Here is a 13,954-nt window from a genome sequence, read left to right as displayed (position 1 = left end):
ACTATGACGCAGATTATAAAGAAAAATAAGAAATATAGTAATAACATTATCTTAGGACAATATGAACGGGTCCGTACTTCGGCACGATTACTTCTTCTAAAATACGTGCGGTAGGTATTCTATATTACTTTTAGTTTCAAGCTGTAGCAATATGAGCAGCCGGGAGAGATAGTGTTAAGACACTCCGCTGCTTACTTTTCGCCGAGTTGCAGGGACAAGCTCACACTGCTGTTGAATGTGAGTATGGTTCTGTATTTTATATTTTATAAAAATGTAAAGCCGATAAAACTAATCGTACTTTAAACGCTGAAATTCAAATCGTAGCATACATTTGGATTTTTTAATTGAAATTTCATAGAATAATAAAATTAAATAAAATAATCGAGTTATTGTTGTTATATTTTACTCTTTCATATTTTAATTTTGTATTAACATTTTAGAGTTATCGGCGAAATGGTTTCGCCGAAACCTATTAAAATTTTTTTTACCAAACGTATGTTGACAGTTTACGTGGAAGTGTCAACTATCAAATGACAGCGATCATCTGTATTCTATGTGTTTCTATAGTGTGTTATGTATATAGGCTTTAAGTCGTAACTATTGTAAAAGTTTCGTAATAATAATAAGCAACAAATACAAAATATCTGAATGAAGAGAGTTGAGATGTCCACATATAATTTTGCAATAATAATATGTCGGAGTGGTATTGGCGGATAATTGACATAAAAGCCGTATTCGTGCTTGCAACTTGTTTTGTTTCTTATATTCATGCCGATGATACTGTTCAGAAGTTACCGTTCTGTAATCCTCACACTGCTAAGAATATTCCATCATTTGACGAGTAAGTTTAAAGGCAAATAATTCGCTTTATATACTGTAACTAATAGTGATAATAAATACCTAGTGATATTGTGAATCATAACCCGTTCATGTTGTTGACAGGGAAAGAAAAGTGGTTTTTATTTGTAAATAAACAAAAAGTTGATATTTTAAATCACTATATTCGCTTATAATAATCCTAGATTATTCTAGATATATTTAGATCGGTATAAACACGATTTATTAAATATTTGAACTACTAATCAAATTAATGATGACCTTGACCAATTATCATTCTTTACGAAGTACTTTTAAAAATATAAACACGAAGATAAAAAAAAATTCTTGCTCTTCTATTTAATAACATAAATGAGTGTAAACAACAAACTTATAATTTGTTTTCTATATAAATTTAATTTTTGCAGTTTGATAATAGTTAGTACTCTTGATGGCAAACTTACTGCTTTTTCCACTGAAAATGGAATCAAGGCATGGAGTTTGGAAACACAGCCATTATTGTCGTCTAACTTACATCAAGTTGAGGTAAGTTATAGTTAGCACCAACTGGTCCATGTATATATTGACGGTCCCTACATATTAATGGATATGTTGATATGAAAGCATTAAAAAAATCTGATTCGAAATCCCTGTGCCTTTGAGTCACAAAATGACTATTGTTGAAGTCAATTCAATGTTCTACCAACCTGCTGTTTCTACTCGTATAGATTATTTAATTTTTTTATTTATTATATTTTCAAGAGAAACAAACAATAAACTAAATTATTAAATTATAAAAAATGACCTGCATTTAGTTAACCCTGCATCTTACATTATGTTGTTATGTGAAATAATTCATATTTTATGTTATTATTTCTATAAAATTTGTATTTTCCTTGAAAATTTTAATGTAATTACATTGTTGTCCTAGCCATTCTATGGTGGATATTCCAATGATGTTTAATCTACTTAAAGACTTACACTGTATTAACTTAATATAAGGTTTATGTTAGTCATACACAATAGATTTTGTTTTAATTTAAATGTTTTTCTTATAAATTTTACATAGCTTGAATTATATTACAATATTTTCAAACATTTAGAATAAACATATACTTTAAAATACATCCCCAATAACCATTGATTTTGAGCATTTTGCTTTTAGCCCAACAGGAATGGCAAGTTGTAGGTTTAATATTGCTTAGGAGAATTAATATATTTTTATTTTCATACTCTGATCTCAAAATCTGGGGTATAGATCTATGACTCATTTCCTTCTAATCCTATTCCCTGTCTACCAAGCTATGTCCAAAAAAATTTAAAGCTAAAAAGAAATGTTGAATACTGCCAATGTTTAAAAATTTTGAAAAACATAATTGGGATTAATAAAAAATATTGTAAATCTGTTGCCCTTAGGATTTGTTTTTTTAAACATATACATAAATTTGAAATAGTATTTAATATGGTAAACAGAAAAGTATACTGTTGGTGCAAGTTGTCTGCCTGTCAGTGGCAATATCTAAATGAAAACGTAATAATATGAAAAAATAAGGAAAAAATAAATTATTTTTTAATCTTTCACTTAAACCTAGAGTAAAAAAATAAGATATTTATATGACAATATTTTTTTAACCTAGCTAACAGCAGATGGCAGATGGGCTCGACTAGTGCCATCCCTGCGTGGCACTCTTTACAGCTTAAGTGGGGAGTCCATTGAACCCTTGCCTTTTGATGCTGAACAATTGCTCTCTGCATCATTCAAATATTCCGATGACTTAGTTATTGCTGGTAAGTTGGTTGATTTGTTGTTTATATATGCCTTAAATATAACTAAATATTAAACAAAAATTAAATATATTGATTGTAAATGTATTGTTTAATATGTTTAGAGTGAGTTCATAATATTTATCTATGCATTTCAGTCGTTTTTTATTTCAGACAGAAATAATTGAATCACTCTGTTCTGTAAGTGGGAGTTGAACCCATAATCATCTCAAAAACTAATCTAATACTTTTACGACTTCATCCAATATACTTGTCTTTTGTATTTTTTATGTAGTTAGATATTTTATTTACAAAATATTACTTACACATATTTTAAATTACTGTTTGGCAAAAGAGAATTTACTTTTTATTTTGAAACCGTTAAAAGTGTTGTTGATCTTTAAGAAAAAACAAATATTTAATAACATATAAAAAAAAATCATATACTAATATAATCCTTGCAAATTTTCAAAGATGTACATGTATAAAAAATGTAAAATTACAATTAACTAATTAAAGTCAACCACGCAAGATAAGATGATGATAATTTTAAAAAATGATTCAGTTTACCTTGACATTACTTGCATTTGATATCTTATCAGACTTTTAAGCTGCCACTTGGCTTATGGTGACTTATTATATACATATATAAACTGTAATTTGTTAATAGAGCTGTATATTACAAATTGGTCAAGAACACATGGATCTTTTATCGGAAAACCAGTGTTGGGTTTAAAGTTTCATAGATTTATCAGCTATTTTTCAAGAATCACTTTTTGGTGGTAGTTTTCTATAGGACTGATATTACTAACATTTTAACGTAACTTGATAATCCACAATTGTTTCTAAGGTCTTATTAAATAAATATTATTTGATCTATCATTTCTTGTACTGTTTATATTAATATGATAATTATTCCTTCTGCCAGGCGCTCGTGAAACATTATGGGTGGGAGTGGACGCCAATTCCGGCAAAATTATATACGAATGTAGTTCGAGTGGGTGTAACAGTGAACAGCAAACGGCCAGTTCTGGCCTCGATATTATTGTATTGAGACGCCATTCTAACACGGTGAGGGCTTTGGAGCCAAGATCTGGGACTGAAAAGTGAGTTTTTGTTGCCTTTTCTTTTTCACCTTAAGCTAAGCATAGAAAGCCTAATGTCAGGCCACTTCGTAGCCTGAATTTAGCTGTACACGGCTGCGTAGATTGTAGAATTTTTCTTATTTTTGTGTTTTTCTACCGGAGTGCAAAAGTTCAATAAACTTAATTTCAAGGCAGCGACAACTCGTAAACCGCCGTACCGTATAATGGCGGAATTCGACGCCACGCATTGTCTGTCGAATTCTTGTAGGTATTTGTTAGGTAAATTAAAAAGTAAGCACCTACTTAAATATTTACCATGACTCTAACCATATTTAACACAGTTATTATTTATGCTACTTCCGATATTTAATTTGTTATGCTGATACATTTTGATAAAATACTAGTACCTAAGCGAGTGTGAAACATTATAGCCTTAAAAGGTAGGGATAAAATAAAAATAAAAACGATTTGGGGTAGATCCCTGGGTAGACTGTGCATATATTTAAAAACAATTAAGATTCAAGATTAGTTATGATTTTTTTCAAGATTAGTTATTATTATTTTTTTCAATTTATTCAACTAAAAGCTAAAATGTAATGTTTTAGTTTTTGTGTGTTTCAAATTAAATTTACTTGGCTACATATCACATCGTAGTAAAAACCCAAACCATCTAGCAGATGACATCTATTAAGCAAATTCTCAGGAGAAAAAAACTATAACTATAACATATATTATCATAAGACTATATTATAATCATATAGCATCAATTAGAGTTATATTGAATACAATGTGAGGATTCTTCTAATAAATTTCTTTTTTATTATAAAAACATTGCTTTGCCTCCTAGATGTTAGTGTTAAGACACTATTTTCTATACTTGTATTGATTAATAATAGCTGTTTTTTTTTAAATTAATTGGGCAGCCAAACTTCATCAGAATCAGAAAACTGCATCAACATTTAATATCGGGCTTGATGTTTAGAAAAACTCCATACTTGCTAAAAATCTACACTAATGTACTGAAAGAAAAAAAAAACAATTTATTATGTTTTTTTTTTATTCAGATGGAATTTCAGTGTAGCAGAACACCAATTAGCACTAAGTCGTAGAGAATGCGCGGGCGCAGCCGCCCCTCCCAAGGCAGTGGCCATAGCCGTGGCATTACCTGAAGGCGACGTTATTGTTAGACGACCCGATACTCATTTGATGTTGTGGCAGCATAAGGTAATTTACATTTAGTATAAAAATAAGATATTTTTTAACAATTTTAAAGTGTTATTCCACGTTAAGGAAAGAAAAATACTTTTAAGAAAACGTATAAAAATTTGAACGTAGCGTTATTTGAACCCGTGCCTCTTGGAAACCGTAGGAATCTGGGCCTCTATTTTCTAAGAGGCGCGGGTTCAAACCCCGCTACGTTCACATTTTTATACGTTTTCTAAAAAGTATTAATAAGATATTTGTGTTCTCTTTTGAGACTTAAACATTTTAAATGAAATTTCACTTAGCTGGATTATTCGCGTATATTTAATACAAGCGTCCCATACACGATTTCGTTAAATTTCTGTAAAATTTTATCTAAATCTGTTCAGTACATTTGCGTAAAAGAGGAATAATCATGGAACCTCACAAACTTTCACTATTACATTTTCAGTATTATATTAATTTACTAATTATTATTATTATTAATATATAGCTGGATTCGCCGGTAGCAGGTATGTGGAGGCTTCAAGGCGGCATGCTAGAAAACATGGACGTGCTCTGGCAAGCGGCTCAAAGTATAACAGACGCTAATACTGTATCGCCGTCTTTGTATTTGGGTGTTCATAATGCACAGGTGATTTGAGTTTTGTTTTAAAATATATATAAATAATAATGTTTTAGTTTTTTCTGAATAATTTACTCTGAGGGAATTATGATTTTTTTTCTTTTATTGTGGTAAAAACAAATGGTTTTGAGTGGATTGGTGAATGTAGTTTTGACAGTTGACACAATAAAATAATACTCAAGTTTGTAGGAGTTATATGATATTGGGTGAAATATGATAATTTTATTGAACAAATAAAAAATGTACACTAAATTTAAAAATTTTACTTATAGTCAATTTTATATTTATAATACTTAACTTCTTCTTTGAGTTTAGCTTAATGACTGTAATATACGTAATGTTTTCATTAAAAAACTATTACTATGATTTATATATAGTATTGTTTTCCAGCTCTACATACAAGAGAGTGTGTTATACGCGAAAAAATTAGAAACAGCGATAACAATGAAACCGGTACCCTGGAAATTGAAACAGGCTCGACCTTTGTTAGACGATCGCAGTGAAACAGCATTATCGCCATTGGACCCTACTAATTTAGCTATAATCACTTTACATGGTAACAGCGGTAAAACAGGTATGTATTGTAAATTACTTTTTCCAGTCCGCTCGACGGCCGCAAGCCGAGGTTCGAGTCCCGCAGGGGGCGCCCTTACAGTCGTCGACTTCCTCACAGGCAGCCACTTAGTGCTTGCATTTCTTCAGGGACAGAGTACCCTCTTCCCTACCCAACCGGTGTCGCTGTAAAAGCCAATAGGGCTAACAGCATTATCCACATGTTCGAAAAAAAAAAAAAAAAAAACAGGTATGTATGTATGTATGTATGTTTGTTTATTTTTATTTATTTTTAGCTTTATGTTTATAGTAGGGGAGGTAGAAGGAAGTGTTGGGACACTCCGTATCTCACTTTATGATTTTGTTGTTGAGTGGTGGAAGTTAACGCCGCGTCGTGTTGAAAACACAGCGAGAAAATGAAAAGTCATTTACTAAATCATAAATAAGTTATATCTCTGACTAGAAATTAAATATATAACCGTTGTGTTTACAGTCACACACTGGGAAACTGTCACGGCGATCTCAATTTAATAATAAGCTAATAAGCCCGCAATCGGAGAATCCTCCTTCGGAAAGGAGTGTCTTAACACTAGGTTCCCTCTGCCTACCCTGCTGTGTGCGGGATACAGTGTGAAGTCGATTAAATTATTACTACTAAATTACAGAAAACCACGGCTTCTTCCTCTACCTCCAAGACACATGCGACCAAGCAGTCCAAGTATCTGAAGACACAATAGAAAGTCCAGAAATAGGTCCAAACAACAGTGATCAGCCTAACCACAACCATATCCACGTCCACGTATCTTCATTATGGTTCTGGTGGAAGGAAGTACTCCTAATAGCCATCAGTTCCGCTATTTTGATGAATTTAATGATATGGCCAAGATTTTTTGGACCGTGGCATAAAATGAATAATCAATTGCCGTTAAATCAAGAATATATTGTTGTTGAAAGACATTATGAAAGGAAAATAGCTAATAATGAATACATACATTCAGCTAGATATGAAAGTGAGTTTACAACTGTACAGCGTTTGGGTGCAGGTGGTTTTGGAGTTGTTTTTGAAGCGAAAAATAATATTGATAATCAGTCTTATGCTGTTAAAAGGATTACTTTGCCCAATCGGTAAGGAGTTAGGAGTTTAGTTACGCCATTTAAAAAGTGATCGTTTCAACTATTAAAATATTAAAAGCAAAACAGCTTTCATATTTAATGTTTGTATCATTGGTACCATTATAAATTCGGCGGAAAATGTGGAACGGAGTATCATATCTCTGCCTCTACGGGGTTGGTATATGCGGGATACAGCGTGAAGCTGTTTTTTTTTGTACTATTAAAATTAACTTCTACTACTATTAAAATTACTTAATAAATAATTGTATAATTTATTTATACTTTTCTACAGTGACTCAAAACGTCAACGTGTATTACGCGAAGTCCGAGCGCTCGCCATGTTGGAGCATGAAAACATTGTCAGATATTTTAATTCTTGGATGGAGGAGCAGCCGCCGCAGGTACAGCAGGATAGAGATAAAGATTGGATGAGGTGAGGAACAATCTGAAATAAAAAAAATAAAGTAAAGAAATTGTCAATAATTTGTTCTTTCTTCTATGAACTTATAACAAAACATATATACTACCAATCGACCTGAGCGGCTTCGGCCGCTTGAATTATAAATATTTTTTAAATATATTTATGAAATTATTTTTATTTCAGGGATTTTATTAAAATGTAATAAACCGTGAAACACGCGTAGAATGAAATATTTTGAAGAGTCTGAATTTATTTATTTATAAAATCGATGGCGATTTAAAGATTTTTCCATACAAACTTTCAATGCCTATTTCGTCCCTATAGGGTTCAAATTATTCAAAATCGCTTCTTAGTGGGTGTTCCCATTATGAAAATAAACATCTGTCCAAATTCCACGTTTTTGCGCACAGCGGTTGTGTGAATGTGTGAAAATCACGAAAAAAAAATCAATTTATGCATATTTTAACTTGTCAATATATTTTTGAGTAAAAATCCGTGTCATCTTGCAGTCAACTAGAGGGTGTGTCCATACACACCGACGAGTACACGTCACACACGCCCGCCGCGTCGTCACCAATGGGCGCGGGCGTTGGGCACAAGCCCATAGATGCTTGTGTGGACGCCCTGGATTACGAGAGACTGTCGGAGCCAAGGCGACTAAGGTAAGATTTATTATTACGAGTATATTTTAGAATATTCTAGTTTCCCGCGTTATCCACCATTTAGAAGGGTAGGGAGGGGGAACTTAAAACAGTCTGATTCTCTGGGAAAGGAAAATAATTTATTACTCAGAATGGGAATTGATATCAAAATCATCGTTGTTTCCCATCACGTCGAAGAAATAGTTATATAAGTAATATTTTTGATCAGAACCAAAATAAAAATGTCAAAATCACCTTATATTTATTTAAAAGGCCTGTCGTAGCTAGTCGTGCTAGGGGCACGGGGTATTTATTAAGTTACATATTCTTTTTTTACATTTGATACCTATCTTATTGCAGGTCAAGAAGCTGCAACGACTCTTTCAGCATCATATTCGATGAAAACGCCTCAAAAGACATTCACGTCACCGCAACCCTCCACAATAGTACAACCCCTAATCTATCAAAAACTGCAACAAGTGCTGACGATTCGTTTATAGTATTTGCAAATACAGCGGATCTGTCTAAAAACATGTCAGAACATGACACGTCAGATCTTGACAAACATGTCACGTCAAGTCTTGACACGTCGAAGAAGGAATTGTCTAACAGAATATTGGATAAAGTTAAAGAATATGATACTTTCAGTGATAGTGGTAAAAAGAAAAAGGTGATTATAATTATAGTGTTTTTTTTTATTCTATTTTCTTAAGAATTAATTATGATATGATAATACTGAAAATGCGAAAGTTTTTGGTTTGACTGCAACTAAAAGGAATGGTACATTATAATTTTCTCACTCAGATTGCCACTCTCAACACATGATGTCTTGAAAAATTATTTAATGCGTGGGAAACATACAGCCTGAAACTAAAACATAAATTTTCAGAAAGGTCACAAGCGTCACTGGTCCCTAGACATGTGCGTGCGAGACGCAGAGGTGGCAGGATCCGGGGGGTCGCAGGCACGGGGGGTAGTGCAAGTACCGGGGGATGCGCAGATGCCGGGGGTTGCGGAGGTCGTCGCCAAGACGTACTTGTACATCCAGATGCAATTGTGCCGCCGTGACAGCTTGCACGATTGGTTGCGAGCGAATTGTACGTGGGAAGCGAGGAAAAACAATGTGAGTGAGAGATATACACAATTACACATACAAACATAATGACTGAATGATTGACTCAAAAAGAAATGACAATTTTTTTATTCCTTCCTAAATGAGTAAGTAATTAAATTATTATTCATAATGAATCTTTATTTAGAGGTCAGTCGTGGTGCAGGGGCACAAGCGAGTGATTGTTAACGCAACAGGTTGTTGATTTGATTCTAACTCGAGAAAATGAAATATGTAATATTTTTATTTCTTCACTCTGGTGTCAAACATGCACTGTGCATGGCGTTGAGTTCCGCCACTCAACACGCAAAGCCTCCAGAGTTCAGCAAAAAGTGTGGAGCGGAGTGTTTTAACACTAGGCTCCCCCTATTTACCCTGCTACATGCGTAATACAGCATGAAGCTGGAAAAAATAAGTCATTTTACTCAAAATATCCATTCTCACGTGCTCCTAGATCTGCGGGAAAAGCTTATGCTTACTCATATAAGTTATGTTATTATATCATATTTTATTGTACTATTTTATACACTTTCCATATACAGGTGAAGAATCTATTCAGCCAAATAGTATCAGCGGTGGAATATGTCCACGTAAAAGGTCTTATCCATCGCGACCTAAAGCCTAGTAATATTTTCTTTGCGCCTGACGGCAAAGTTAAAGTAGGGGATTTTGGACTGGCGACCGCAATGAGTGATTCTCAAGGATCGTCGCACGTTCATTCCCATGCTGAAGTAAATGCTGGACACACGCAGAAAGTTGGTGAGTCGTAGTATTTCTTTATCTATTTTATTACGGTCTCTTCACACCTCTTTCGTTTCGTCCACTGTCATCAACCTCTTTATACATGTCCTCCGGGGGATCCTCATGTTTTTTGCTGTTGACCTGGACTGGTCTTGATAGCGTCACCGGGCGGGAAGGGGCGAGAGTAGCTCGCCACTGAAGAAAAAGTACGAGCTTTGATGGACGCTCGTGAGGAACACGAGTGCTGTGTCGTTTGTGCTTTTATTGAAAATCCACCGGAAAAGACGCACTACTGCCACTTAATACAATCGGTAATGGAAACAATATCAAATCAAGTCCTCGTAATCACAGTGACATATTAATATAAGAAATAATGCTAATAATATAAGTAAATTATACTAATACAACTTTGGTGTGATATCATAAAATAAACAATATTTTTAAGCAAAAATTCTACAAAAATTATTTAATGTAATATATATTACAGGAACTTACATGTACATGTCACCGGAGCAACTAGAAGGTCGTCCATATAGTTATAAAGTGGACATATATTCCTTGGGCCTAGTGCTATTTGAAATGTTATCCCTGTTTAAAACGGAAGCAGAAAGGATTGATTGTCTAAAAAAGGCTAAAAGAGGACAATACCCAGTGGATTTCCTACAGAAATATCCTAATGAGGTAGAAATTTCGATTTTTTATTTTGGAATATTTTTATTCTATGTATTTTTTTTTAATAGGGTAGGCAGAGGGAACCTAGTGTTGAGAATAATGGAATGTGTTAATACTTTCGCACAGTTTTAAAGATATTGCGTTTACAGTGTAGAACTCAACGTCGCGCTATGTCTTTTTTCAAGAGCGAAGATGAAAATAGTTTATTCCCCGAGTTGAACCCACAACTGTCGCGTTTACAATCAGATGCTATCTCACTGCGCCACGAGGGCCTTGATACAATTTATTTTATGAATTTATTTGAATTTTTTTTTTCAGACGGAAGTATTAAAACTAATGCTGTCAGAGGACCCACAACAAAGGCCGACCGCGACGGGCGTTAGAGCCAGAGCGCCTTTATACGAGGATACAGATAAACAATGGCATTTCACTTTACCTACTTTAATATCTTGTTGACAAAATATTTTTTTCCCTTTTCGATACGATATATCGATTTTTTTTAATTTAAGCAAATATTTTGTTTAGCCCAGTCTAATAATTGATTGTCACTTTAAAATTATAGTGACAGTATATTATTTAACATGCAAGACAATCCTACACGTGTAAGTAAAGAGAGTAGGTCGTTGCGTTGCATTATTAATGCCACAGTTGTGGGTTCGATTTCCTGGGAATTTTTCCAAGGATTATGGAATTCATTTGAATTTGCTCTGGTAACAAGGCGTGGCGTTGAGTTTCGCCAGTCGACACGCATTGCCTAAGCGGAGAGTGGGAAATAAAATCGATCATAAAATCACCGGGCATATAATGGTCGCATTTTATGAAATGACCAAGTGATTTCGTCTCTTCCTATTAAAGATATGGCGTAACCAATTTATTTTTAGTAAGCAGCAATAATTGAGAATCTTGTTTTGAAAGGAACACAAATCATATGAAATGTTACAATAATTTTTGTATACCCTAATTTATGTGGTTATTTAATTTTTTTTATCGTTTTATTAAATTTGCATTTTGTTTTATAAAACACCAAGAAAGAATAAAAAATCAATCATCAATAGCGATTATTTCTGAAAAACAAATATTTAAGTCATTTTTTTAGATTACTCACATTATGTATAACAAAATAGTATGAAATGTGTTATATTGTTACATAGTATTTCGATAGAGGCTTTTTTTACTGCAGTGAAAGTGATTGGCTGAATCAATACTGTTCAATTATCCGGACCTATGTCCTCAAATTAGTTCGGATAAATGACGTTATCTGTTTTGCTTAATTGACACTATTCACATTTAACATTTTCTTTAAATAAACTATAATATTGCTTTATTTTTTTCTTAGATTATGGCTTCCATTCTAATTTTACAATAAAAAAATAAAAAATCCTTTAAAATCAATTCCTTATTAAATGTGAATTCATTTATATTAAAAATATTCCAAGTACAAAGCTGCGTTATAAAGAACAGCTAGAAATTATTTTTACAACTACAGATATAGAAAATACGAGGTTAATCAAATTTTTACACTTTTTTACTTTGTTTCAATATTTCTGTGGTTTTATTTCCAGTGTTACGTCTTTTTCTTTTTGTATTATCTACGAAACATTACTCAATAATTGTTACTTTATCCATTCCTTTTATTTTTTCATGCATTTCTAAAAAAATTGTATTTATATAATTTTTTTAACCTACTATATAGAAATGAAAGATTTTGTATTGTAATAAATAATAAGTTAATAATAATTACAAGTTATTTTTTATTAAAAAAAAATCTATTATATGTCTGTAATTCGTCCAAAAAAACTGAATACCAAGATTGGGTGCTCCTAGAAAATTCATTAATGTTGAACACATATTTTTGAAAATAAAGCTTATATTTTCGGCTTAGACTGTAAACCCGCTAATTAAGCAAAGTATCAGGAGATATAAAAATTTTTTTTAAAAAACAATATACGTATAATATCAGAAGATTTTCAAAATTTCGAATATTGATTTATGTTCTCTACGATATGAAATAAAGGTCGATATTGTATTTTTTTAACACTTTCTAATAGTATAAAAATGTACATAATAGTATAAATAATACAATACAATAGTATAAAAATGTACATGACAAATAAACGGATTTAGCAGGTTTACACTCTAAATATATGTAAAAAAAATTTTCATGTATTAATATGTGAAAATAAAAAATATCTTGGACAGTAAAATATTTGACATCGTGTTAATATTTAAAGAATTTATTACATAGTTTTATGGTTAAGTGTAATAATTATAAGGCATAAAGCAGTGAAACTAGATATATATATTTTTTATTTGTATTATTAGTAAAATCTAAGCTATAAATATTATTAATAGGTAATAATAATATAGAACTAATAATAATATTAATTATTTAAGTTTGATAATCGGGTTGTTGATAAGATTTCAATGTTGATATTTTTAAATGAAATTGTTAAAAAAATTTTTTTTAACAAAATGACAAAAAAAAATGTTTTGTCGAGTTAACAATAACAATAGAGACTGCTTAATAGAAGTATACAATCCATTTCAATGAATTTTATTTTATTGCACAGTACGTTCGACAAGTCGTGGCCACTCTAAAATTTTTATTTATTAGTATTTAACTTGATTTTCAGCATTTTTTCTTCCTTTGATTATTTACTTCTCGAGTATACAATGTGCTAAAACGGAGAAAGCTTAGGTTCAAGGTGGCCACGAAACATCGACTGTTCTGTAGTTTTTGGTCCATTTAATATACATATAGGTATATTTAAATAATTTTGTTTTATTGGGTTGAATACTTTTATTGAACTAACATTTACGTTGATTTATTTGTGTATTAATCGTTAAGTATTAAATATAATAAATATTGGAAAAGACTGGATGGTTGGTGAAGGTTATGCTTGTATTGTTAGTTAATTTCGTGTTTCACGTTACTTTTATAATTTATACTTAATCATACATTTTGATTTAAGTTATTGGAGGCGAATTTAGTGACGTTTTGCTATATACTTGATTGTATATCATATTTTTATAATATTCAAGCTGTTTTTTTTCCTGAATAAATAGAAAAAATACTATATGGAAGTTTTACTACTACTAAGTCATAGGTACAATAAAGTCATAGGTACAATAAAGTCATAGGTACAATAAAGTCATAGGTACAATAAAGTCATAGGTACAATAAAGTCATAGGTACAATAAAGTCATAGG

The 13,954-nt window shown here is 31.9% G+C and overlaps 1 protein-coding gene across 1 annotated transcript; it reads left to right on the top strand.

Moving 5' to 3' along the window:
* The first annotated feature begins 541 nt into the window (after positions 1 to 541).
* Positions 542 to 13,821, top strand: PEK (pancreatic eIF-2alpha kinase). The gene is made up of 15 exons (XM_085189831.1): positions 542 to 841; positions 1,245 to 1,362; positions 2,454 to 2,604; positions 3,509 to 3,686; positions 4,730 to 4,889; positions 5,362 to 5,502; positions 5,884 to 6,067; positions 6,711 to 7,170; positions 7,451 to 7,591; positions 8,089 to 8,241; positions 8,581 to 8,890; positions 9,110 to 9,343; positions 9,874 to 10,090; positions 10,560 to 10,753; positions 11,063 to 13,821. Exons 1-15 carry the CDS (start codon positions 693 to 695, stop codon positions 11,198 to 11,200), a joined length of 2,928 nt encoding a protein of 975 aa, XP_085045957.1. The 5' UTR covers positions 542 to 692; the 3' UTR covers positions 11,201 to 13,821.
* Positions 13,822 to 13,954: the final 133 nt, after the last annotated feature.

The sequence above is a fragment of the Heliconius melpomene genome, chromosome 9 (genome assembly GCF_056956725.1).
Source record: "Heliconius melpomene rosina isolate 202511_hmr_F chromosome 9, ASM5695672v1, whole genome shotgun sequence".
NCBI lineage: Eukaryota > Metazoa > Arthropoda > Insecta > Lepidoptera > Nymphalidae > Heliconius > Heliconius melpomene.
Note: the sequence above shows the minus strand (reverse complement) of the source record. Positions and strands in the feature narration are given on the sequence as shown.